At 33.7% G+C, this 26,263-nt stretch overlaps 1 protein-coding gene across 2 annotated transcripts in view; it reads left to right on the plus strand.

Moving 5' to 3' along the window:
* The window catches only part of LOC150099340 (serine/threonine-protein phosphatase 2B catalytic subunit 2-like), a 273,967-nt gene that overhangs the window by 215,119 nt on the left and 32,585 nt on the right, over positions 1–26,263 (plus strand). For both annotated transcript variants that reach the window (XM_090404069.1, XM_090404070.1), the window contains exon 11: positions 21,317–21,401. In XM_090404069.1, coding sequence (XP_090260195.1) covers positions 21,317–21,401 — 85 coding nt within the window. The remainder of the gene's footprint in view (positions 1–21,316; positions 21,402–26,263) is intronic.

Genomic DNA, 26,263 nt, shown 5'->3' on the forward strand with positions numbered 1-26,263 from the left:
CAATCTGTGGCACTCCTCAAATTCACTGAAATCATGTATGTGCTTCGTCCACACTTTTTTTTTTTTTGCCACAGTTCATTCATATAAGTTGATGTAAGTATTAGTATTAGTGACTCTTTCTAAGCGGTGTCAATGCTAATGCCTTTTAGGATATTATAGGACTTCTAATATTCTTTGACAGACATGTTGCACTTGTCCATTTCTTGCAACATCTTCCTAAATGTTCTAATTCAATTTTTACATCCATAGCCATTCTTATTTCTGCAACGTTTGATAGATGTCCTGTACGTAGTCCAATAACAACAGTCCTCCTTGGATAATTATTTTTGTCACAGTAATGATGTGCCATTGGACAAAAATTATCTATATACCAGTCTATGAAGATATCTTATTAGGGTTGACCAAGCTCTTCTGTTTGATTGGACCCAGTATTACCTAAAATACCAAATTCAACCAAATTGTCTATCACTGTAAAATACTTTCAGTATTTTAAAGTGATGGACAAATGATCTTTGGCTTCAGTTTTACAGTTCCTGAAGCATTTCCACCAAAAAAGAGTTAAATTGGTCTTTGGCTGGTTTAAATCTAGAATCATGTTTCACTTCACAGGAGGTGAAAGTTCTTGAAGGCATCTTTTTCCAATAGACCCTTCTTGTCAATACTGCACCCATATTTAGTGAACCAGCTGTTCACTGAGTTTAGCAAGCCAGCTGTTGCTTGTTATGAAAGTTTCATTTAGCTATCAGCCCATGACAGTAACTATTCTTTTTCCAATCATGTGAGTATCCAAGAGTTGTGGCATTTTTTCTTCTTATGATTTCCATTGTCTCTTTAATTTTATCAGCATTTTTTGTTGTTACATTGGAAAGGGAGAGTAATATGTGGCTCCTTACAAATAGTAGGACATGATCCACCCTCCATTCTTCTAATAACTTTTGTCTTTTGTTCTAATATATAAATTTGTGGGGATTTTTTTTAGTAACATTTTCACTGGCAGTTGTATGACCAGACATGGTTTCAGTTTTCTTTTTTATTTTAAAGAACAGATTTTTTAAAAAGTACAGAATAAACCTTAATAATGTAGTACAGATATTATAAACATGGTATGGTATTCAAGTTTACAAACTGAATTTTAAAATAAATTAATTGTTATGTAAGAGCCACTACCAAATACAACATGGTAAACTGAGACACAGTGGTCAGCCTACCCTGCAGTACAGTGACTTTTGATGGCAGCAGCATAGAATAGAATTTTCTGGAACTTTTGAGGAAAACTAAGGAAATTATTTGAGAATTCTCAAATTTGCAGATATTGAAATCAGCATAAATCATGGACTTTGTATATTTTTAATGTAAATCTCAGGTAAAACTTATTAACAGATATGCATTTAATAACTAACTGTATGAGACTGTTATAAATACAAAAATATTAATTTCTTTAAATCCTGATACTTTTATAATACAGTATTTGATCACAGCTCAAGGAAAATAATTTTTTCATATTCTTATTTTAACTGCTTGCTGTTTCAGTGTATGTCTCTTAAGTGTTCAGGCACTTAAGAGACATACACTGTTGCAAAAATTATACAGATGCTTGATTGTTTTGTAAATAATCTGTTTGTGTAAAACTCAGTATAGTATTGGCCCACCTTTGGCAATTACTGGTGCCACACTCACATTGATAGATTTACTACAATACATTGATGCAAGTTTGGTCTCTTTCTCTACTAAATGGTAATCATTTCCTGTAGTGAAGTTAGTTAGTCTTGTCCTCAAAGGAAATTCTAACTCTTACCAGAGGATCTCTAGGTTTACTTTAAGATGTACTCTTCTGTTTAACCATTTTCTCAAACTATCTTGTTACACCATACTTCAAGGGCTGTGGCATTATCATGTAGCTCCTGAAGTGATAATTTCTGTAGAAACTTCACAGCACAGAATTGTCTGGAATATCAATATAACATTTGACGTTGTTTTTTTCTGTGCACTCTAGTAAGAAGGTCCTAGTTCAAATGTGAAGTATCATCACATCATAACATTACCACTTCCACCACCACTACAAGATGTACACTCTAGTAAGTATTGTTCTCATATCAGCTGGATGTGTTGATAGTTCTTTTACACTGTTGCAAGCTACTATATAGGCAGAGTTGTGAACAGCTTGATTTTTAGTCTTGAGCCATTCATGGAATGCTGAGTTTTTTTTGTTTTTTTTTATACACACACACGTACACACGCTGCATGAGAGATTGATGATCTGTGATAGATCATTGCTAATAGCAAATATCGTGGCATTCCTGTCTGCTTATTTGGTGAAACCTGAGAAGTGAAGCCAATTTGAGTTGTGGACATTGAAGTCGCCAGGAAGAATGACTTCACTATGGGCACTTTTTGAGAACCACGGCTTGGATGGTGGCCTGAGATTTTGGGTTGAAGGAGGGATGAAGGCCTTCATTCCTCTGAGAATGATGTCTGTTATTTGGTCTGAGCAGATATTTGGATTGAGAGAACTGAAGCAGTAGTGAGACTGTGGGAAGGAGGAGGGGTAGAAGTTACAGTCTTCCCATTTGGCAGCCTTATAGTGCCAAAGAATACAAGACTGAGGAAATTTACCAAGAGAAGAACTGACATTTACAGTGTATTTGGGAGTGGAGCTTATTAAGAAGATATCAAGTGTGTTGGCAGATTGGAGGAGATTATTAGGTATTCTGTTAGGGAGATTGATGATCTGTGATAGATCATTGCTAATGGCAAATATCGTGGCATTCCTGCCTGCTTATTTGGTGAAACCCGAGAAGTGAAGCCAATTTGAGTTGTGGACATTGAAGTCGCCAAGAAGAATGACTTCACTATTAGGGTATTTTGACTGCAGAAAATTGAGCTTTAGCGAGAGAGTTGAAGAGATCAAAGTGGTTATTGGAGTTTGAGTAGCAATAGAGACAGCAAATGAAACCCAAAATTTCCTTAGTTTGCTAAGGAAATTTTGGGCCAAAGCAGATCAAATAGGGAAGATTCAAGGTTTAACAATCTCTGACATGGAATGTTGTTTCTGATGAATGCACAAGTGTTGCCCTTGTAGGAACTATCATTGTATAGTTTGCTGTTTAGACCACAAATGTTGAAGTGGATATGAATTTTTTATTTTTATTTTATTTTATTATTTTTTTCTTTCATTTTTTTTAATTGTGTTTTGTGGGAGAGATTTTATGTGAAATCATGTTTCCTTGGGTTGTAATCATCCATTGTGGAAAGGAAGAGATAATAAAGAATAAGGGCATGCAATGAGGAAATGCAACTGAAGTAGATAATATTCATCTAGAAATGTTCAAATATGGAGATAAAAAAGAAGACTGAAACTTAACTGAAGGCTAGTAATAATGTAAGCTTATTGTGGACTGATGCTGTCATTTTCTGCACACCTTGATGATATATTCCAGGAAATGATAATTGCATATATAATACCCCACTGCAACTCTTGGAACAGTTTTCAGCTATTGCCACTGGACTGAATTAATTAATATTTCAGTTGTTAATGTATTATTATTCAGCCTTTGTGTTTCTAGTTTATTTTAATGAATTCTCCCCTTTAACTCATAGTATTCTACAGAAGGCAAAATAAGTAATTTAATATCATTCTTTTTTTTATGATAGAGCTGGTATTGCTCACTCAATAATAGCGATGTCCTTTGGAAAGGCTTGGTGTGAATCTCTTCTAGGACATAATAAACCTAATAAAGCATAAATAAAGTGGTGATGTTTTCCCCCTCCTGGAAACTCACTCTTTTCATTCTGCAAGACTGATAAACCAGCCATAAAATACATGCATTTGTCATATAGATTAATTTAGTTTCTATGAAGCCAACTCACTTGATCAAAGTTGTAAGGAGAATATGATCTTTTTTTTTTTTTTTTGTTATAATCCAACACAACAAAAGGTTGGAAACCTGTGATATACTATCTGATCAAAAATATCCAGACACCTGCTCATCCCAAACCTCACTATAATATAAAAGGCATTAATATGGAGTTGGCCCACCCTTTACTGCTGTAATAGCTTTCAATCTTTCAGCTTTCCATTCTTTCAGAAGAGCACTTATGTCAGTTAATTCGACTTGGCTTGCAATTGGTATTCCAATTCATCCTGCAGGTGTTTTATGGGGCTCTGTTCATGCCAGTAAGTTCTTCAACATTCATCTCATCAAATCATTCCTGCACAAACCTCACTTTGTGGACAGGAGCACTGTCATGTTTATACAAGTAATGTCTTTCACAGGATTTCTAAAATGTCATTATGTCACAGGTTAAGATTTCTCATTACTGGAACTAGTTACCCAGCCCAAACCAGAAAAACAGTCCCAGACGACCCCGATTCCTTCTCCACCAAACTTCTGAATTGGCATAGCATATTTGGACAGGTCATTCTCCTGCCCAAATAAATCTAATTTCACTTCAGTGTGACCACTACAGACACCCTCTATTCTCTAAATAGAGATATTTTAATTATAAATGTCCTTGTTGATATTCCCTCGATTAGCAAAAATTTAGTTTGGTGTAATTCACTGCTTCCTAACTGGTCTGTTGTATACTTTGAAGAATATGTTTCATGGCTTCAGATTTATACAGCCAAGTATCGGGATTTATCACAAAATTGAACCCCCAGAATCTTCAAAAGCAAGGAATATTTGAAGGTCATCATTATATAGCATCTTGCTCCATATTCTAGTTCTTGTGAAACAGTATGTCATTTGAAGCAGTACATTAAATAAAGCAGTGTTTTGAAAACACTGCTTTATTATCAGATTTTATCTCAGCATGCTGCTATCAAAGTCTCATTATATTATTCCTCCAGATATTTGGTGATAAGAAGGACAATAGTCAGAAACGGGGAATGTATGAAGAATGTTGGTACATTGATTTATAAAATGTTTGCTTTATAACTAAATTATGCTCTTTGCATCCATTCTGGAAAATTATTATTGGCATTGTTGTTGTTAGGCAATTCGTTTGTCTTTACAGATCATGATGATGGAATTAGAATATCTAATGTAGGCAGCTGTGCTGTCTGATGTTGAATAAATATATGGATGTGTATGTATGCATGTGTTCTTGCATATATTTATTTATTTAGTTTTGAATAAAAGTCAATTAAGGATCATTATTGTTAATTTCCCAAAAATGTCTGTGCAGTGAAGTTATAGATCAGTTATCCACTTTAACTTACATAATTAAAAAAGATATCTTGAAGTAGAATTTGGTTATATATCATATTTGTTCTTTAATGTAAAACTTTTTGTGCAGTGGCTTTTATATACTGACTATGAATTCTAGTTTGGACAAATAATAAATTGTTGTTTACGTTTCTTTGTTGACGTGCAAATTAAAATGCCAACTATGAAATCTCTAATAATAATTTGATCACTGCATAACCTTGATCTACCACCAGTACACTTGTCTTTCATTTGATTATTTAGTTTCTTTCTAATGTAGCACACTGCTCTTGAATTCCAGTCAAGCTTGAAAAGTGTCATGTTGTAAGGGAAAGCAAAAAGCCATACTAAGTTACCTTTGTTTTGAACTGACTTGAAAAGAGAATTATTGGACTGCATAAAAGAAATTCTTAGGTTAAATACATTTCTATCCTATTTTGGTTATAAAACCACAGTATGATAGAAAACTGAAATGCAGTAAATATTTAAATACTGCATTGATTATTACCTAAGAGAAAAGGTACAGTTGTTGAATTCTGGAAAAAAAAAGTTATGCAAAGTAAAAATGTCAGGGTTACAATTACATAAAGTAGTATTTCAAAGAAAGGTGGTATATCAAGGTTCTGGTTAATATCTAAATTCAAGCTGCATTGAAACATTCGGAAAAACAGTATTACTTTATCACAGATGAATCTTAATTTATGTAATCTGATGCTATCTTTTTCCTTTCCACTCTTTTCACTATTACAATGAAATGTAAGTCCATTTTTATAATTCAACTGTTTGTGTTGTTGTAGTGGTAGCAGTAGTAATAGTTATAGATGTGTAGAGCATGTATATTGTGGTGATGTTTCTGATGCAGAAATTTCATGTTATTAGTAAGAAGTGATTATTATTCTCGAACATTTTATTAAAGTAATTTTTTTATATAGTGGACAATGTATTTAAAAGCTGATCATTGCTGCTAATTTGATTAAAAGATTGCAATATACAATAATTGTTATGCTTTTATTTTCAAACTTGCTGGCAGTTAAATCAAAAATGAAGTATGAATCTGCATACTTAGCGATGGTGAACTTAATTCTTGTCCCAACAAGGAATAGCATCCTTACATTTAATACTCTAAATCTCTTATTAGAGATTTAGAGTATTAAATTTAAGGATTTTCAGATAACTAGCATAAATGCAAGTTATCTGAACTTCATGAGGCCTACAGCCTGAATTCTTTGAGATGCTTCAATGTGTCTTGTTTACGAGATTATGCCATCTGTGCCCATTGTAGCATTAAAAAACACTACATGTGTTAAAGCACCTAAATGTGCCAATGGCAAGGGAGAACATCCAGCTTACTTCTGAACATCCTTCTGAGGTATCAAAGGTGGAAAGATGAGAAAGAGATTAAAAAAATCAAGACAGGGCAGAACAGTTCATATCAGGAAGAAATGAAATATGCCACATCATCTGGCAGGGGAACCATCTTTCACTGAGAAGGTAATATTAAAAAAGTATTTACAGCAAGCCATAAATGTTACAGTCTAGTCTGTTTTTCATTAGAAAGGATCCAGTATCTAATAAATATACCTTCACTTCTGAAAATACATCAAAAATGACACTACACAAAAATCATTTCAATTAAATATATGTCCACAATTCCCCCCCCCTCCCCCCAAAAAAGGAAAGTCCAAAACTGATAAATCTGATAAAAAAAAAAAAAAAAACATTATAAAACCAAAATTAGCACCAAAAGCTAGATGGATGATGCAAGAAATAACTACTGCTTCTCTAAATGGAACTAGTGTAGATTTTGCCAAAATATTGATATGACAGTCCTCTTGGAGAACATAAGCTCACGTACTTTTGCTTACAGAAGATTTATATGCAGCTTAGTGAGATCCTACATTACAGTATGTTACTATCATTGTGTGAAGGATAGGATTAGAGATGGATTGCCCAAGAAATTGCTATCCTTGTGAGAAACTATAGTTCATTCCTATAAGCCCACTGAATTATGCTGCATCTGTTAACCACTTGGCGCAGATATATATACGATGACTTCCATTATCACATTTTGCAGTTACTGCCTGTTATGCTAGTTCTGGAGGATTTAAATTAGTATGTGCATTACACAATGGTGTAATGCACATAGGAAAGGTTATTGAGCACATGCCTGACACCAGTAATCTTTCCTTCTTAACTTCAGAAGTACCACCATCTTCCCCTTGCATACCTGAATATTCACTACTGTTTACACACATATCTTTTACTGTTTTGGGAAAAGATGGCTGAAAACAACATGTTTGGGAGAAGCTATTTCCCATGATTCCACTCCATTTTTTCACGAGTCACCATGTACCCTTTCTCAGATATCATGTTGGAAAAAAGATCAGGCTGACTGGAACACATTATCATCCTTATCAAAATTTGGTTCTGTGATGGTTAACCATCACAGAATTATGTTACAGAATGTATGATTCAGACTGCTACTACTGCGATACCCAACATTCAGTTGGTTTCACCATGGTGGAACACAATGCACAACAGGCCAAGAAAGCTCAAAAATAGCTTTGAAACATCATCAGACCCCACCACAAACTTGATTTCAAACATGTTCATATTTGAGCATGATGCATCTACAAACAGTTGTCCTGCAACTGCTTTTGGATCACAAATTCTTGGGGAGGGTTTTGCCAAAATATCATTACTGTCTTCATATTTCCTACTCCATATTCCTGGGTCCTTTAAAAAAAAAAAAAAATCTGATTTTGTTCTCATCGAATGGCCTGGAAGTATAAAACCAGCTTTTCAAGAATGAAGAACTGAAAGCTTTGCTTCAGTGTCAAGCAAGTTTCTTTCACTTGTATTCTTGTTTTAATCCTTTATATAAGCACAAGCAAGCAAAAGACTAAGCTACTTATTCATAAAAACTGTTGACTTTGCATGAAATTGCCTCAGTATCCCATAATTCACAATACCCACCCCCATCATCTTTAGAATATGTATGTTACTATGCATTATGGGATGGGACAGGTCACTTTATTTAGATATCATCAGTCAGCTAGCAGTAGAGATATGGAGAGTTAAATTGGTGAGGGGGAAAAAAAGTCTTTCCATATACAAGTAGCAAAATGGTGTGTCACAATATTATTTTAATGCTCTGGGTGACATAGTTGTAGCCGAGGTTTTTATTTTTTTAAGTTAGAAAGGAAATAATTTATTATTACTATTATGTGACACCTCCAAGCAGTCCAGAAACTCATCGAGGGAGGGCACCTACTCTACAACTCTGTCTCCAGGACTTAATCCACCAAATACGATGAACCACCACTATCATCATCTACACTAATGCCATCACCACCACCACTAGTATTTTTTGTCTGAAAATTGCATGTGTACTCGAGGCTGATTTGTCTGTATGCGGGATGAAAAGCCCGAGTTTCCTCACCATGTGTACTTGACAATAAATTTATATTTTCATTTTGATCCATTATCCAGCCATCAACAAACGTTTGCATGTGAGGTATCATCATGACCAGACTACTTGTATATAGAGACTGTTGACTTCACATCAAATTGCCTCAGACTCTTCCCATAATGCATGGTAATATACACATCCAATGGGAGTGGAATACTGAGGCAATTTGATGTGAAGTCAATAGCCTTATATACAAACATCCTAGTAGTGAAGAAACTTCACCTGTACAAAACTTGTTTTAATTCTTTATGCTTAGTAAAGGATTAAAACAAGAATTTCTTGTCAAGTATATTTGCAAGCTTGGTTGCAAATATACTTGACAAGAAATTTGTCAAGTAATACTTGTCAATAATACTTGCTTAGTAAAGGATTAAAACAAAAATTTCTTGTCAAGTATATTTGCAAGCTTGGTTGGCTGAGTGGTTAACATAGCTTCCAACTGTAGCTTCCAAAAGTAATATTTTAAAAAAAAATAAAAAAAATTGCTACAACTCTCTCTCTTCTACATTATTTTAATAATATGGTGATACATTATTTTGCTACTTGTATATGGGAAATATGATTTATGTATTGATTTATCTCTTATTATCTTCATACTGGTCTAACCCCCCACTGATGAGACCTCAGTTAAGGTTCATGCCAGTATGTGTTATGCCACTTTCCATAATGCATGGCAGTATACACATTCAAAACAGTGTACTGTGCATTATGGGATACTGAGGCAATTTGATGTGAAGACAACACTCTCTACATACAAGTAGTTTAGTCCTCAAGATGCTGCACAGGAAAACTGTTATTTACTCACACTTTGGTAAAGTGTTAAAATAAGAGTATAATTTCTTGTCAATTAACTTGATCATTCAACATCAGATCACTTATTCATACTGGAAACATCCATTAGAGATGCTTTCTTAAAGCATGAGAATTTAGTATCAGTTTTCTGACATGGAAAAAATATATGATAAAGCTTAGACATTTTGTATACTTTTAAAGATCTATACAACTTTGATCTGATAGAAAGAGAAAAACATGCCCTTATTTTATTAAGAAGTTTTATCTTATTGAATTTTTCATTTCTAAGTGGGATTTCCAAAGCCTTCGTCCAAAAGGAGGAATTATCATGTCATTTGTTGTCAGAGTTAACTCAACTCCCTCCAACTGTAAGCTGTGTCCTTTGTGTGAATGAGTTTACCATCTTTATAATTCTTGTAATATCAGGTTATATAAAATTGCAAGCCATTGACAAAATTTTCACTTTCAAATGGGTTTTGGTTCTTACCACAGAACACTGGTGTGCATTTTTGCTTTAAATTTTCTAATCTTCATTCTTATCCAGAATTAAGACTAGGAGAAATTGTGGTGCCAGTTGTGACAGAGGTGAAGTTCTTGGGACTTATCTATGATAAAAATAAATAAAATAATACTTATTATTTTTATGGCTATTTTAGCCTATTTTTGTTTAGAACCATCCCTTTTTTTTTATAAGGTTATTGGCTTTTTACTCAAATTTTAGGGCATTACTGATGTTTTATATGGACAGATATATGAAGAATATATAGGGGGAAAAAATAATATATGGAAGAAAAAACTGGACATACCTTTGTGGGATGTTGCTGGCTGTCTTCTTTTTCAGTGGCATCCCAGCGTATGGTGATATACACTCATTGTTGAAGGAAGGAAGCATGACTGAACAGAAGGCGGGGGGTCAGAAAAGTGGGGTTTGAGAGATGTGGAAGAATTATTGTTGGTGAGGCAAGAGGTATATGAACTTTTTTGAAAAACCTGTTTTTTTTTTATATATTTTTTAAATTATGGGAAGAGAATGCTTTGGGATGGGGGTGAACAGAAATTTTTGGAGAAGGAGAAGGATATTATAGGATAAGATCAGGGGTGGGAGAACAGACTGTGAGCCGTTTTGACAGTGCGTTTGCTATGTCATGCCGGCTTGGTGTTTCTGTCTTTGGTGTATCTGTGTTATATTCTATTGGTCAGAGTTGTGACCTAATTTTTATATTATGGGGCTTCCAACTTTCGGAAATTATGTAGGGCTGGTGGACATTTATTGACTTTTTTGTCACATTTTATGGCTATTGTTTTCGATATTCTCAGCACTGTTTTATGGCCTTGTCGATTTGTGGAGTATGTTTCTGTTCAAGGGTATGGACAGCTATTTCTGTTTTTTTTTTTTTTTTTTTTTGGTTGCTGTGTTTTTTTATTGTTTAAATGTTCTGGAATTGGGATGTTGCAGTCATGCAACAACAAAAATAGGCTAAAATAGCCATAAAAATAATATTTACTTAGAGGAGTAACATGGGAATTTTCCCAGAAATAATACCTAAAATAAAACTTTTTTTTTTACCTTAAGTAATACACACATGTGATTGATAAGTACTGGAGGGCATCGAATATCATCCACACTCTGTTTCCATCTCATAAGCTGTAGACTAATACTCAGCCTATTCTGAGCACTTATTTGATCAAAACTCAATTATCAGTCTATTCCTCTGCCGAAGACTGTACATTTGGATGGCTGGATTCTATCCCTCATCAAGCAATTAGAACTGCATCTGATGCATTTCAAATTACTTATTCCTGATCTTTGTGCCAAACTGTATGAATCTTTTCTCTCTCTCTCTCAATTCAGTGCCATCAGCCATCAGCTTCTGAAAAATTTGATAATCTTTTCCAAACCATCTCATTGTGGACAAGCATATTTTTGCTCATGAGAAGAAAATTTGTGTAACACTATCAGACTATCATACATCCTTTTGTGCTACATATTAGATAAATATTATAAGCTCTAAACATCACAGAAGACCACATTCATGCCGCAAAACTTTCCGCCTGGACACACTTATATTCCATTCTGCAGTTTCTCTTTGTGCAGCTTAGGGGAAATACTCTATATTCCTTGGTCTGTTCAGTAGTTGATTTTTCATCTTTCTACACAGACTGCTTAAAATCTGAGGTTTTATTGGGATCTCCCACTGTCTTCTCAGACTGCATAATAACTGATCATATCCCACTTAAATGTAGCAACTACACTATTGAGCTGCATTCCATAGAACTGCACTTAACTATATCAAAGCGAAGCCAAGAAAGTTGCATCCTCTACACTGATTCACTGAAGTTAACCACAGACACTATGCATATTTTATGCTACTCACACCTTATGTGCTCTCTCTCTGTTACATGAGATCTCCTGAAGCATCACTTGGACTTTCACCTGTGTCAGATCTCATACCATGTTGGGATTAAGAGCCATGTACTGCAGACACTATAGTTAGGTCAGCTCATACTTTGCATTATCATTATCTTCCAGTTCATTTGCCTGTCCCATAAGAAGAAAAGAAATATTACAGTGGCAAATATCATGAAATAAAAAATTGACAACCTGTACCAGATAAAGCCTGAAATTGAACTATGGCTTTCCAATCTGTGCAGGAATCATTGAAAGGAAGTTATTGTTTCTCAGGCGTGCATATAATCATACTAATCCCATGCTCCCTGTTTGAGAAGTGATGATATGCATGTGAGTACTATGGATCAGTTTTAACCTTTTATCATATTTTAGTTGACCACCTTCATTTCTTTGAAAAGTGCATTCATTGTTTTACTGCTTTTAGTAATCTGCCTATCTAATTCATCAGGCATAAATTGTGAAATTCTGCAGAAAATCAGTCTTTATATACTATATAATATTTTTAATCCAGAACTGTTATATCAATTTTAACTTTCATACAACTGAGAAATTCGTATATACCAATTTTACATGATACTTATATGTTTGTTTATTGTTATTTTAATGGTGCATTATAGCCTAAGGATGCTTATGCACCATTATGAATCAAATCAGTAACATATTCGATCATCAGTTTTATTTCTATCCTGTTCTCAGGTCCACACATTAAAATTGGTTTGAAGATTGTATTGGATGACTTCTCTCTTTCTGTGATTTTGTATAAATTTATTCAGCTGATCCCTTACTATATTATTTTCAGATAGTCTATTATCACTACTCCTTTTGTTTCAGTATTGGAATACCATGAGTGGGCATATTAATAACAAACTATAAAATGAAAAAATAACTTGCATTAAAACTTATTTGTAGAATTTTCACCTGTGTTTCATAGGCATCTTCAGTACAAAAAACAGTAGCAGTTAAACAATAGCAGAAAATTCTAAAAAGCTACTACACCTTAGCAGCTAATGTAAGACAACTAAAATGGTCAATATTTTTTCTAACTTAAAAAAAAAAAGTGTGTGTGCGCACACATACATACACATATAAAGTTAGGAAAAAATTAGCAAATTTATCTTCCATAAAGGAGATAGACCATCAGCTCTATTTAAGTTAAAATAGTGGAATATTGTTTCACACATTTCTTTATAAAAACATTCTATAAGAAATAAACTTTTAAGAAGGATTCCTGTCTTGTTCCAGTGACTATGTTTAGTGGGCATGCTAAGCAAGTCCATACTCATAATATTTAATATATTTTATATAAGACTTATATTCTTCATGACGAATATAAAAAGGAGCTCTTCCATTTTGTTCATAATAAGCCACAAGAGCAAGGAATCTGGTATATATGCCTAGAAAACCAAGAGGAGGAAACTTATCCTTAGGAGATATGTGAAAGGTGGAGATTTTCTGATGGGACAAAAGGCTTTTAACAGTTATAGAATCTCTACCTCTTTGACTCTGAGAAGAAATAACTTGCATTTCTATCCCTTATATGCAAGGCATTTCCAAACACATATCAAAAATTTTAAAACCACTAAACATTTTTGTGGCCTTTTGCCCTGTGAGGAAAAATCTCCACTTTTCTAACATCTCCTAAGGATAAGCTTCTTCCTCCTGCTTTTCCAGACTTTTTTTTATGTTGGTCCCACACACATGAAAGGTCACAAGACCTATAACACTACAGTGCCATGCGTGGGCAAATGCTTAAGAAGGAAAATGTAACCTGTTGATATGTTTCTTAAAGAGTGAGAGGTTGTACTTGGTGGGAAAAACAGTATGAGAGAGATTGTTCCAAAGAATAGAGGTGGATAGAATGAAGGAAGCTGGACCCTGTATAGGCATTGACCAGTGGCTACTCTAGTTCTTCTATGTTTCTGTTCTAGTGCTTATATACCAGATTCCTTCCTCATTTGGCTTATTTTATTATCTACAAACTGTAAGATTGCTTTTATCTATCATGAAGAACATAAGTGTTATATTAAATATCTTGAGCTTTGAACAGTCTGGACTTGCTGAGTGTGCTACTCCACTAAACATAATCACTGGAACAAGACAAGAATTTTTCATTAATGTCAATTCTTTATGAAATATCTTTATAAAGAAATGTGCGAAACATTACTCTGTTGGCCTAACTTAAATAGATTGGATGATAAACATCTCTTTCCTAACTTTATATTTATTATTATTTTATTTTATTATTTTATTTATTTTTTTCCAGTTAGGAAAATGTTGAACTGTTTTAGAATTTTCTGTTATTGTTTGCTGTTCTGTTTGAAGAGCAAACTGAAGACGCCTATGAAATATAGGCAAAAATTCTACAAATAAATAAGTTGAGTTTTTCCTGTTTTATAGTTTATTAATCTTCATCTTTCCCTTAATGTGTTAGGTACATTAACCAATCAAGACAGTAATTCTGTTATCTGTTTCCATATTTGCTCTTTACTCTTTACTAAAAATTTAGTAGTAACTAGCACTCGTCATTGAGAATGCAATTAATTTTCCTGTCGATTTTCATGTTTTTGACTTTTTATTATTGATTTTCATATTTTTACAGTTTGGTTAATGAGTCTTAAAGGCTTATAGCTAATAAATTTGTTACATGTCTTTAAGATTTTAATAAAAAAAATGAAGGAAATTCAGAACTGTGCACTTGCTTTGCATGCATTGATAAAATAGAAGCAACTTATTCAATTTACTTACAGATTCATAATTTGCTACTGTTTGTCCTCAGAGATGCAGTAGAAGTGTGTTATAATGAGAGTTCACAATGGTTGGAAAAATGTCATTATAACATATACTCTTTATAAACAATCGAACATCTCTTTCCTCAAGCCAAATAATAGAGTGAATTTATTTTATGTTATGTATTCGCTTTACTAACAGTTCACGAAAGAAAGATGTTTATACAAGTTTAATTCCTATAGGAATTGATACTTTGAAGATATCTCTATTGCTACTAAGTGCAGAAAAAAGTGAAAAATTATAGTACATCATCCACAACTTGACTCCATTCATTACATTTGAGTGTTTTTATTGTGATGCTTTTGATGCATTTAAGTAAAAGAAAAGTAAAAAATACAGCTTAAAGCAATAGCATTAAGAATGGAAAATCAATCCAATAAGGAGAATAGCATTTGTTTAATGGCACCAGATAGACAAATGCAAAGAGCAAAACTAAATGAATAAAAAATCAAAAATTAATACTAATCAATTAAACTTCTCTAGTCATGAGTGCAGTTAAGGATTCAAAATAGTTTGACTTGTAAATCTGTTTCTCAACATATGTTTAGCCATTTCAGCAGTCAGTTTATTAATTTATTCTGTGTTATAATAAATATTAATATTTATTCACATTTATTGTTTTCTAGTGGAATATATAATATAATGTGCCTGTATTAAATATAAGGTAAGGCTTTAGATATATGCAGATTGCACAGTTTTATGCCAGTAATTAGGCATTTTTGACTATTTCAATTATCAGGCAAGAAATCTTAAGAAAGTTTGAGAAAAGATGTAAAGGCAAAACTGTTGGTATATGCAAGATCAGGAAGATGCTTGCATTCAGTCATTGTTGATAAATTTATTAAAAATCACTCAGAAGCTTAGCAGATACATATGTGTAGCAGACAGATAAAAATATTAGAAATCCTTTTCTAGATATCTGCACAAAAATTAAGCCAAACGTTTCATCCCTATTAATTGTACGTGAATCAAGAGAATGATATTTAGGATTTAGAATGACATACTTCCAAATATGTACTTTTCATTAGCTCAGAAATCAGCATAACATTGTTTGTGGATTTTGTTTTGCACTGAGGCACTATTCCATCAGCAGTCTGAAGATATAAATTGTATTATCTTTTTATTCCACTAGGAAGTGGAACACTTTTAGTCCAAAATTTGGGGTTTGAATCATGCCTTTTATGTGTAATAATTTATTTTATTACAAAGTAAATTATACTTAACAAGAAATTCTTGTTTTTATCCTTTATTCAAATATTGAGCATGTAAAGTAATATCATTCACATGAATATATGAATATGAACCATACTAACCCATAAAGTACAGCATACTTCCTTTTGGATGTGCATATTATTATTATTACAAGACACCTCCAGGGAGTCAGGCACTCATCGAGGGAAGCCACATATTACTCACACTATGTCATACCCTCTCTTTAATTCATTCGTGCTATCAGCACTCACAACCTCCTTACCAGTTACACATAGCTCTGTGAGAGAAAAATCTAGCTCTCACTCCTCTTTCTCAACTGCATTCATGCTCAGCATCTATCTACGGGTATCCTCTGTGACCCTTTCAGAAGTTTGTAGATCTGCAGTCCACAAATTCTCAATCTCTCATAATCTACATTCCACAGCCAATATCATCTTTAACACTCCTTTGCATCCTCTACACTATATCTGCAACACCTCAGATACCAGCAAACCATATCTGCACACATAGTCTAGATGAGATCACATCAAAACCTTGTAGAGATTCAAAACAACTTCCTTATTCTTATATTTTAGTGTTCGTTTCAGCTTTACAAGTATCCTCTGAGTTGTATCCATGGTCTCTGTTACATGACCACTGATCTTCCTGTCTACTAAAACTTCAAGATTGATCAGTTTCTTATAGCACAGCCTGACCAATATAATACACCACTGGATATCTCATTATACCAAAATGCAAGTTTACATTTACTAACATTGATAGCCATTTTCACATGCCTACATTCCAGCTTCATTCTGTATGTATTGCATGTCACTTGCATTCCTGATTATCTTTGCATAATCAGTACATAGCTGTGTCTCCTGTTAAATCCTTCCCAATGTCATTAATTAAATATTGAATAATAGTGTTCCAAGGACTGATCCTGGGTACATCACTGGTTGGTAATCTTAAATCTTGCTGACTTATGTCTCCCATATTTGGATATCTATCTCAGCCATCCCCTTATCCAAATTAGTAGGTTGTAATTCAATTCCATATTCTCCAACTTCATGCTACGGTTTTCCATGCTGAATCATGTCAAAAGCTTGAGCAAACTCTAAAAGTATCATGGTGTATTCAGTCCTCTTGTTTAACTCAACTGCTAATTATTATAAAATGTGAGCAAGTTACTCAAACATGACCTTCTCTTATTAAACCATGCTGTTAATTTCAAAGTATAGATTCTTTGTCAACCCATTTCTGTATATGATCTCTTACTACCTTTTTCCAAAATCTTCACTACCATTTTAGAAAAACTGATAGGTTGATAGTTAGATACATCAGTCTTTGCACCATTCTTGTACAATGGAGAAGAATGTATGACATTCTTTTAACTTCCCCCCCTGTGCTGTGACTCAGATTATACAGCCTGCTTGGCTGAACACTCTGTTCTGATATCCCATTGTTGTCAAATTCATATTCAGTTTATGCAAGAGCTTCAGCATCTTGTCTTCATATACCTGAGTTTCTTCCTCTTGTTTTATGTTGCAATTACTTTGATAGCATTAGCAAAATGGGCACTCATTAATTGAACAATCTCTTTTACATGTACCACCTGCATACAATCTACATATGTGCAAAAAAACAGAATTCTTTTGGGTTATCTTTAGTTTGCAGAGCCAGTTCCTTTTCACTCACACTTAGCTTTCTATACAACAATTGTAACTCTTCTGGTCTACACCTAATTTTCATAATTGATCATTCTTATGCATGTAGTATTCCTTCCACATAATCTTTTTCTTAAAAATCTCTTGCTTAATAAGATTTGCATATCCATTTCACTCTCACCCTGTTTATTCTTTGAACTCTCTCTTAAATTCACACATTTCGATACTATATCATTGATGTATTTTTTAAATATTTCTCGTGTATTGCCAATACCTTCCGATCTAGCAACTGATACCATGGTATTGAACCCAGTATTCTCCTCAGTTGGTCATAATTTCCTCAGCATGTAACCTTTCCTAATGGAATATCCAAACACTTAACCCCATCCCTGGTCAGTACATCCATGATCATGGTCACCAGTCAGAAGCAGAACAATCATATCTTGTACTGAAATTTCTTCTGATACTATAATCTGGTCTAATACTCTTTTGATCTTGATTTCCTTCTCACACATGCTGCTTATGGCTCATGCAGCAGGTCAATAAATTCAGTTTCATTCTTTTCTTGAGATTTTACTGCTATCTTTTAATAATTTAATAGCTATTAGGTTTATTTAGTGATGCATTTCATCATGGCTAGCACAGATCCACTAGGTCTGTGATACCATAGTCAAGAACCTAGCATACCCTTCGGTTGGTCATAATTTTCTGCTTTGTAGTTGAACATGTAACTTTTTCTGAATGAAACATCCATGCACTTATCCACTTCCCAAATCAGTGCAGCATGATCACTATCACCAACCAGAGGCAAAATAGGCACTTGTATGAACCCTCCCGACACTATAATCAGATCTAGTGCTCTTTGACTTTGATTTCCCCATCTTCTTCTCTTCCCCCCCCCCCAAAAAAAAAAAAAAAAAAAACTGGGCTTCATAAGTGACATTCTTAAATGATAATTGAAAGTTAATTTTCACATTAAAAATTGCATGTCTATGCTTTATTTAGATTATTTCAAGTACCATTTATTTTGAAGACTGTAAGTTGATCAGTTCTCAAGAGTGGCATAACCTGAACAGGTTGTATGAAATGCCTATATCTGTATGTCATATAAAGTACAGACTTTATTTAGTTCATCTATAGACTGCAAACAATACTTAGTTTCATTTATTTATGACTTAATAAATGAAAATAATCTCTCTCTCTCTCTTTCAGTGAGAGTTATTTGCCTTTTGTATGAAACACTGTCATTACAATAAACAGAGCACAAAAGAACAAATACATATTTAAATAATCACTATTATATGCAAAGAAAATATACTAATATGTCCAAAGAAGACATGTTTGTCTTCACCTGAAATATTGATAATGAACACAATCTGAGTTCCCTAACGATACAGGTTATGAGAGCTTCAGTAATGACATATCCAGTGAAAATAATTTTCCATTATTTGCCCTTTTCTGTGTGTTGATGAAGTACTTGCATTTCCATTAAGATGAACAAAGCACAAAAGGAATAATGCCCAGTTTAAGTAATCATCATTGTATATAAGGGAATTTCATGATACATATCATGGGATGGTATAAAAAACATTATACATTCAGCAAATTATAACATCACTGGGGGTAAAGAAAAAATCTTATGCATCATCTTATGTACCTACTATGTATTATTTTTGAGTTAGCATGCACAAATAAGAAATATTTTCTCAGGTCTTTATTACCTGTCATATAAGAATTTATCACACTAGTAATGCAGGATTTCTTCTACAAAAGAATGCTAATATTTTAAATATTGATATTTTTAACTAATTGTTGATAGTTAGCTAAAATGGTATATACCATACTACTCACTGAGATTAATATAAGCAAGTATCGTGTGTATATGTTCACTCTTTCTATTCAGATTAAGTTGATGTTATCAGAATGGCAACATTTCATCAAAAAAAGCTAGGTATATTTTATATGCAAAATATATCAATAGTTTGTGTGCATGGTAAAGGTGGATTAAGCTCTGATCACTTTCCTTAGTATATTTCCTTTAATGTAAAGCACATCCCCTTGCGGAGATGTATGATGCTTTGCATTAAAGGCAATGGTCACTACCCATATCTGTTTCGATCTTTATTGAGGTCTTGTCAGTGGGAGCCAGACCAGACAATGCTAAGGTTGAAGTAATGCAGAGCTTATATGAATTTTACCTAAACAAGTTGCCACAAGGCGCTTTGATCTTATTAAATAAACTCTCAGGATGAGAGATAGATGTAGAAAGTTTTTTAACATGGGTATATTATGTATTCAAGATACCAAGTAATTTTATATAAACTTGGTTTTTAATCCTATTTCCCAAGTGAGCAAACAGACAAGTAAGTCAAGTTTGCGCCTGCACATAGTGCAAGTCTGAGGCAACTCATGGTAGTGCTACTCTAGGCAACTTGTGGTAAAGGTCTGTTTGCTCACTTGGGAAATAGGATTAAAAACCAAGTTTATATAAAATTACTTGGTATCTTGAATACATAATAAACCCAAGTTAAAAAACTTTCTACATCTATCTCTTATCCTGAGATTTTATTTAATAAGGTTGAAGTAATGCAGAGCTTATATGAATTTTACCTAAACAAGTTGCCACAAGGTGCTTTGATCTTATTAAATAAAATCTCAGGATGAGAGATAGATGTAGAAAGTTTTTTAACTTGGGTTTATTATGTATTCAAGATACCAAGTAATTTTATATAAACTTGGTTTTTAATCCTATTTCCCAAGTGAGCAAACAGACAAGTCAAGTTTGTGCCTGCATGTAGTGCAAGTCTGAGGCAACTCATGGTAGTGCCACTCTAGGCAATCTCTCATCCTGAGATTTTATTTAATAAGGTCAAAGCACCTTGTGGCAACTTGTTCAGGTAAAATTCATATAAGCTCTGCATTACTTCAACCTTAGGCAATGCATTAAAGGCTATGCATTGCCTTTAATGCATAACATCATACATCTCTGCAAGGGAATGTGCTTTACATTAAGGGAAAAATACTAAAGAAAGTGATCAAAGTTTAATCCACTTTTGCCACGAGTTGCCTAGAGTGGCACTACCATGAGTTGCCTCAGACTTGCACTACGTGCAGGTGCAAACTTGACTTACTTGTCTGTTTGCTCACTTGGGAAATAGGATTAAAAACCAAGTTTATATAAAATTACTTGGTATCCTGGATATATTGTTGCTGTTAAATAGATATAGTACTAGTATGATTAAAGATTAAATATTCCTTGAATTTGAATACTATTAGTGCTTTTGAGTATCTGTTGCACTTCTCTGGAAAGAAGAGATTGAAGTTTTTAAGGAAATGATTAAAGATTGCCAGCTTTCTTGGCTAAGTGGATAGCATCTCTACTCTTCAGCATGCAGACTGTAGGTGTGAATCCCACTATAATGTAGATGTTCATGAAAGTCTTTTAGATGGCAGATTGTTTTCACTATCCATTATAACCATCCTACTTATTTAAAGCTTGCACTATGCTTAAAAAAATTGTGTTATTGTCCAAAGTAAGGCTTTCAGATTATCTAATAATACCTGAATGTGCTAGAGATTTAACAACCTTTCATGAGTGGAATTGACATTAAAAAAAAAAAAATAGTTTCAAAGATTTTGAAAATGAAGTATGCATTCAATCATTATTTTACATTCTATGCTATTTAATTACTTTATTAACTATATACACTTTGAAATTATAAATATTTTGTTGTATCATCAATGCATAATGTAATACAGTTATTATATGGAGATGAATTTTATTTTACAGGTGGAGCAGCAAGTGCACGCAAAGAAGTAATTAGGAACAAAATTAGAGCTATTGGAAAGATGGCTCGTGTATTTTCAGTTCTCAGGTTAGTTCCAGAACTTTTTATAAATTTAATATTATTATATTATATTAAATTTAATATTAAATGTTACTAAAATATTAGTTATTTGATCTTTGGAATTGCTTTATATAAACAGCCTTTGCTGTTTACATACTGTTTTTGATATAACACAAGGAATGTGAAAACATTGCTAAAACAACTCAAAAGATCACAGTATTGTTTTAACTCTCAGCTTTCTGATCAGAAAAGCTTCACTTCCATTAAATTCTGTTCTTTCCAAGATCTCTTATCTCTAACCTGGGATGTTAATTAATAAAGATCCCACCCATGAAGGATCGGAAACCTTATAGTAGGAATTTCATTAAAAATGAAATAGCTTCCTGTATTGATAGAAGCAGTGTTTTTTTTTTTATTGTAAAAAAAAAAATAGGTTCCAGTACTTATTTTTTGCTAGCAAGAAAAATTGAGCATTTGAAGGATATGAAAAGAAAACTGAAAAAGTATATACCTATATTGTTATTTCATAGTGTGATAATGTTATCTTTCATAAAGATAGTATCTGTTGTTGTTTGCTTTTGCAAAGTAGGCAACTTCATTGTTTGCTCATTTCTTAGAAATCTTCATGCCCATCTTCTTTTCCATTCCAAGAATTATTTCCACTCATCTACATTATGCACATTCAAGCAGGATTGTAACCCACTAACAAACCGGCAATGCCCAGGAGCAGGCTTAGAGGGCAGCAAAATTTGGCAAAATTGTATCTCAACCATTAATAAACACGTTTTTTGAATTTAGAGGTGGCATATACTCTAACAATGATCCTGCACTCAAGCCTTGTTTTGATAGTTTAGCCCAGTTGTACTTGTACTCTGTACAGAAGTCTCTCTCTTTTTTCTTAATCAGCAGTCCAACTTGGCCAGTCATTAATGTCAGTTGCTGTTGGACTCAGATACCATTGTGAACAAAAACAGTCTTTGATGCAGCCTCTGCAGTTAACTCTTCACTCATTTTCTCAACTGTTTTTAATTTCTTAACTGTGGAAAGGGAACAGAAACTAGTAATTAGTAAACCTTAAGAGAGCAAAAACTCTCATTCAATATCAAAGCAATCTTAATGTCAGAGGTGTATTTTTCATAAGTGAACTCTCAGTCTTTGAATTCTCAGATTGCTTTGGTATTGAATGAAAGTGTTTGCTCTCTTAAGGTTTCTGCCTTCTTCCTTATCAAAAACACTAATAAAAGGCAAATATATGGATGCCAGGGCAGCACTCATGTCTTCTAAGTAGTGCAGGCTAAGCCAACTCATGCCGAGGATTGTATTCTCATTAGCTTTGTAGTCAAAAATTTCAAAATTTTTAACGTTTCTATATATAATTGGCTTTGAAATAAGAATGGATCTTTAATATCTCCTATTCCTATATAATTTACATCACTGAAATGATGCTGTGTGGCTCTTTCTTTGATAAGTAATCCTTTTCATTTTTTACTTTATGGTTTAAGGCAATTTTTTTGTATTACTTTTTAGATAACAGTACATCTGCATAAGTAAAATAATAAAACCTAGTAAAATAATTTATGTAACACATTCGCGAAGGGAAAGACAAATCGATGTGCTGTACTTGACCTTCAGTCAGGACACAAGAATTTGTCCAGTGCTTTTTGTTTGCATATCCGGTATATATATTGGTAATTTATCACTAGAATGACAATGAAGCATACTCTATATAGTGAAACACATCTCTCTCTCTCTCTCTCTCTCTCTCCCTCCCTCCCTCCCTCCCCCCTACAAGCGCTATACTTCACAGATGCAAGCAAAACAAAGTAAGTTTTTATTATAACACTAAAAACAGCACATGGAGACTCATTGTATACTATATATAGAAACAACTGTAATGAACTACTGCATAGTTGCAAACCAAAATAAAATTTTATTGTAACACTAAAATATAGTCTTGCTTGAGGCACAACTCTCATGACACTGCTTGGCATGAACGGATTAATATATAAACATGAAAGTAATGTTTATATATTAAAATACTAAAAATACTTACATAAAATATCTTAACAATAGGTGTAATAAAAATGCAAATTTCATTAAATAACTAAGTTTATTTGAATATTAGGTGAATATGTAAAAAATTACTGAATATTACAAATTTCTAAATGTACCTCATTCATAAATCACATGTCACTGTTTAATGGAGGTGGCAGTATGCCATACCATTGTGTGCTGGGCCCCAAAAAAGTGCTGGATAGAAGAATGTTTTGAATTAACAATACCAATTTAATAACATCTTGAACCACTGCAAATCTTCAGAATATACTTGATTTGCTGGAACATAAACTCCATAAGGTTTTGGAAACATTCCCCATGTATCCACTGCCAAGTTGATATGCATTGATCTTCTCTCTCCCAGTTCCTCTTACAAATATCTACCAACTGAAGGAGTGTGGTGGGGTGGGATCAGTTTTCATTTAAGGTAAAGAGCAACTGTCATGTTTCTGTTCCCCTTCTTGGATAATATGCCTTGTGATATGATACATTATCCTGTTGGAGTATCCATTAAATATACAGATACTTCCAACAAAGGTATACATAATGGGTATACCTCTTCAACAATAATGTTCAAGTAGACCATTCTTGTTCTGCTGGTATCAAAGGTCCTAAACAGTGCTAGGAAAGCATGTTCAAGACCATCGTTCCACTGCCACCACTTTGCAGTGCTACGACAAAGCATAATGTATATATGTTTTTCATTGTTGTGCCTGCACTTTCTGTCTTTCAATCTACATGAAATAAAATGGAAGTGGAATTGTCACTCATTCAACTTTTCTTCAGTTCTCTGCTTTTTAATGTTGCTGCTGTTGTTCCATTTAGCGATAGCCACTTGTTTTTTTGTTGGATAGACTTGGTATCCTGAGTGGTTGTCTGCTATATATATATATATATATATATATATATATATCCCATTTGGGACAGTAACAGATGTATGGTGCATTCAGATGCACTCTCTTGTAGACCTGTCGTATACTACACAGTCATTTGTCCAGTAGTAATATGTCTATAAGACCTCATCATTTTTCTTCTGCCATCATGTCAGTCAGCTCTTTCTAGCCATGTGTCCAACATTAACTTGATATTTTCTGTTTATCACACCTTTATTGGTACACTCAGGAGTAGGATTTCTTCTTTAGAATTCCAGTAAAATTTGTAAGTTTAAAATTCCCAACTACTGGTAATAGTAGAAATATTGCCTAAGAAATTTGGGATTTTTTTTTAATCAACTCATCCGATCTCACCAGAGTTCAAGGTAATCCCAGTCTCTCATGTATGTCTATGCATGTTCAGTGTGAAATCAAGGTTAATAAAATAATTATTTAATTACTACTAATTCTGTAAGCAAAGGTTTCTGTGGGTAAGCAGTTCTGGAGATAGTTTTTGGTATTGAGACCATATGTTTATTAAACAATAAAAAATAAAAGAGTAAAAAAACCAACAAGTTTCGTTCATCTTACATCATCATTACTATTTAATTTGGTTGTTGTGTTCACCTTTTATACACCATTGCCCCTCATGGTGGTGCTTAAAGATCAAAGCTGTATAACTGAGAGGAGACCTCCACATAATCTTTAAAGGAATGCGGAGAACCGACCAGGGCTTTTGAATTAATGTCCTCACCTTCTCGTGGTGCACCCTGTTGGGTATCTACCTGGATACTGAACGAACGAGGATGGGCAAGCAATTTGGGATTTAGCTGACCAAATTGTATTCTTATTGACTTAAACTAAAATACACAATGAAAGTACAACATGACAAAATTTCATGCCGGCTGGGGCATCACCCAGTTAAACAAGGCCCCTGTTGTTTTCGCCAGGGAACCAGGGCAAACAGCGAAAAGTCAGCTACTGGAACAAATCTGAAAACACACCCTAACTCAACATCACCAGAGTTAAAGATTGGTACTATTAACATAAGAAGCCTGAATGGCAAAGAAATGGAGGAATTAGATAAGTACCAGATCGACATAATAGGGGTGACTGAAACAAAAAAGGCAAAATCTGGTGAGATCTTTCTGAGCAATAAATACAAAATGTCACACTCAGGCAATGAAAATAAAGGGAAAGGAGTAGCTATAGTATTCAACACAAAATACGAGGCTAATCTTCTTGAATGGCAGGCAGTCTCAAGTAGAGTGATGTGGACAACTATCAGAATGGGGAATCGGACAATGAGACTTATTTGTGCCTATGATCCCACAAAAGGTTCTACTAAGGTAGAAGTGGAGGAATTTTTTGATGCTTTAGAGAAAGCAACTGACACAATGAAAAAGGAAAAGCTGGTTCTTGTTGGGGATCTAAATAGCAGAGTAGGAAATGATTGTCAGACATAAAAATATTTTGGGAAAATTTGGAGAAAAGAGCAAAGCTAATAATAATGGCAAATACTTGTTGGATTTCTGCTCAGGACATGGACTAGTTATTACTAACACCATGTTCCAACATAAAAATGAGCAAAAATTCACATGGAGAGAAGAGGTAAGGAATAAGAAAAGTCATTGACTATATTAATGTTGATAGTGTTGTTTTCTCCCTGGTTCAGGACACCAGAGTGTACAGAGGATTTGTATTGGAAGTGATCACTGTTTAGTCTTGAGCAGAAAAAAATTGAATTTCACATTGAAAAGAATAACATGTAAAAAAGTTGTAAAGCGAATAAAAGTTGAGCATCTCTCAGATATGAACAGTAGACTAAAATACACAAAGATTATTGAAGAAAAAATGAAAGAGTTTGAGAACAGGAACCAAACCTTGGATATTCAGTGGCAAGCCTTGAAGAAAACCCTGATTGATTCAGCCAGAGAGGCATGTGGTGAGGTTGTGTACAAG

This window comes from Typopeltis vanoorti, chromosome 14, assembly GCF_054136105.1.
Source record: "Typopeltis vanoorti isolate ZY-2024b chromosome 14, IOZ_Tvanoo_1.0, whole genome shotgun sequence".
NCBI classification, from domain to species: Eukaryota; Metazoa; Arthropoda; class Arachnida; order Uropygi; family Thelyphonidae; genus Typopeltis; species Typopeltis vanoorti.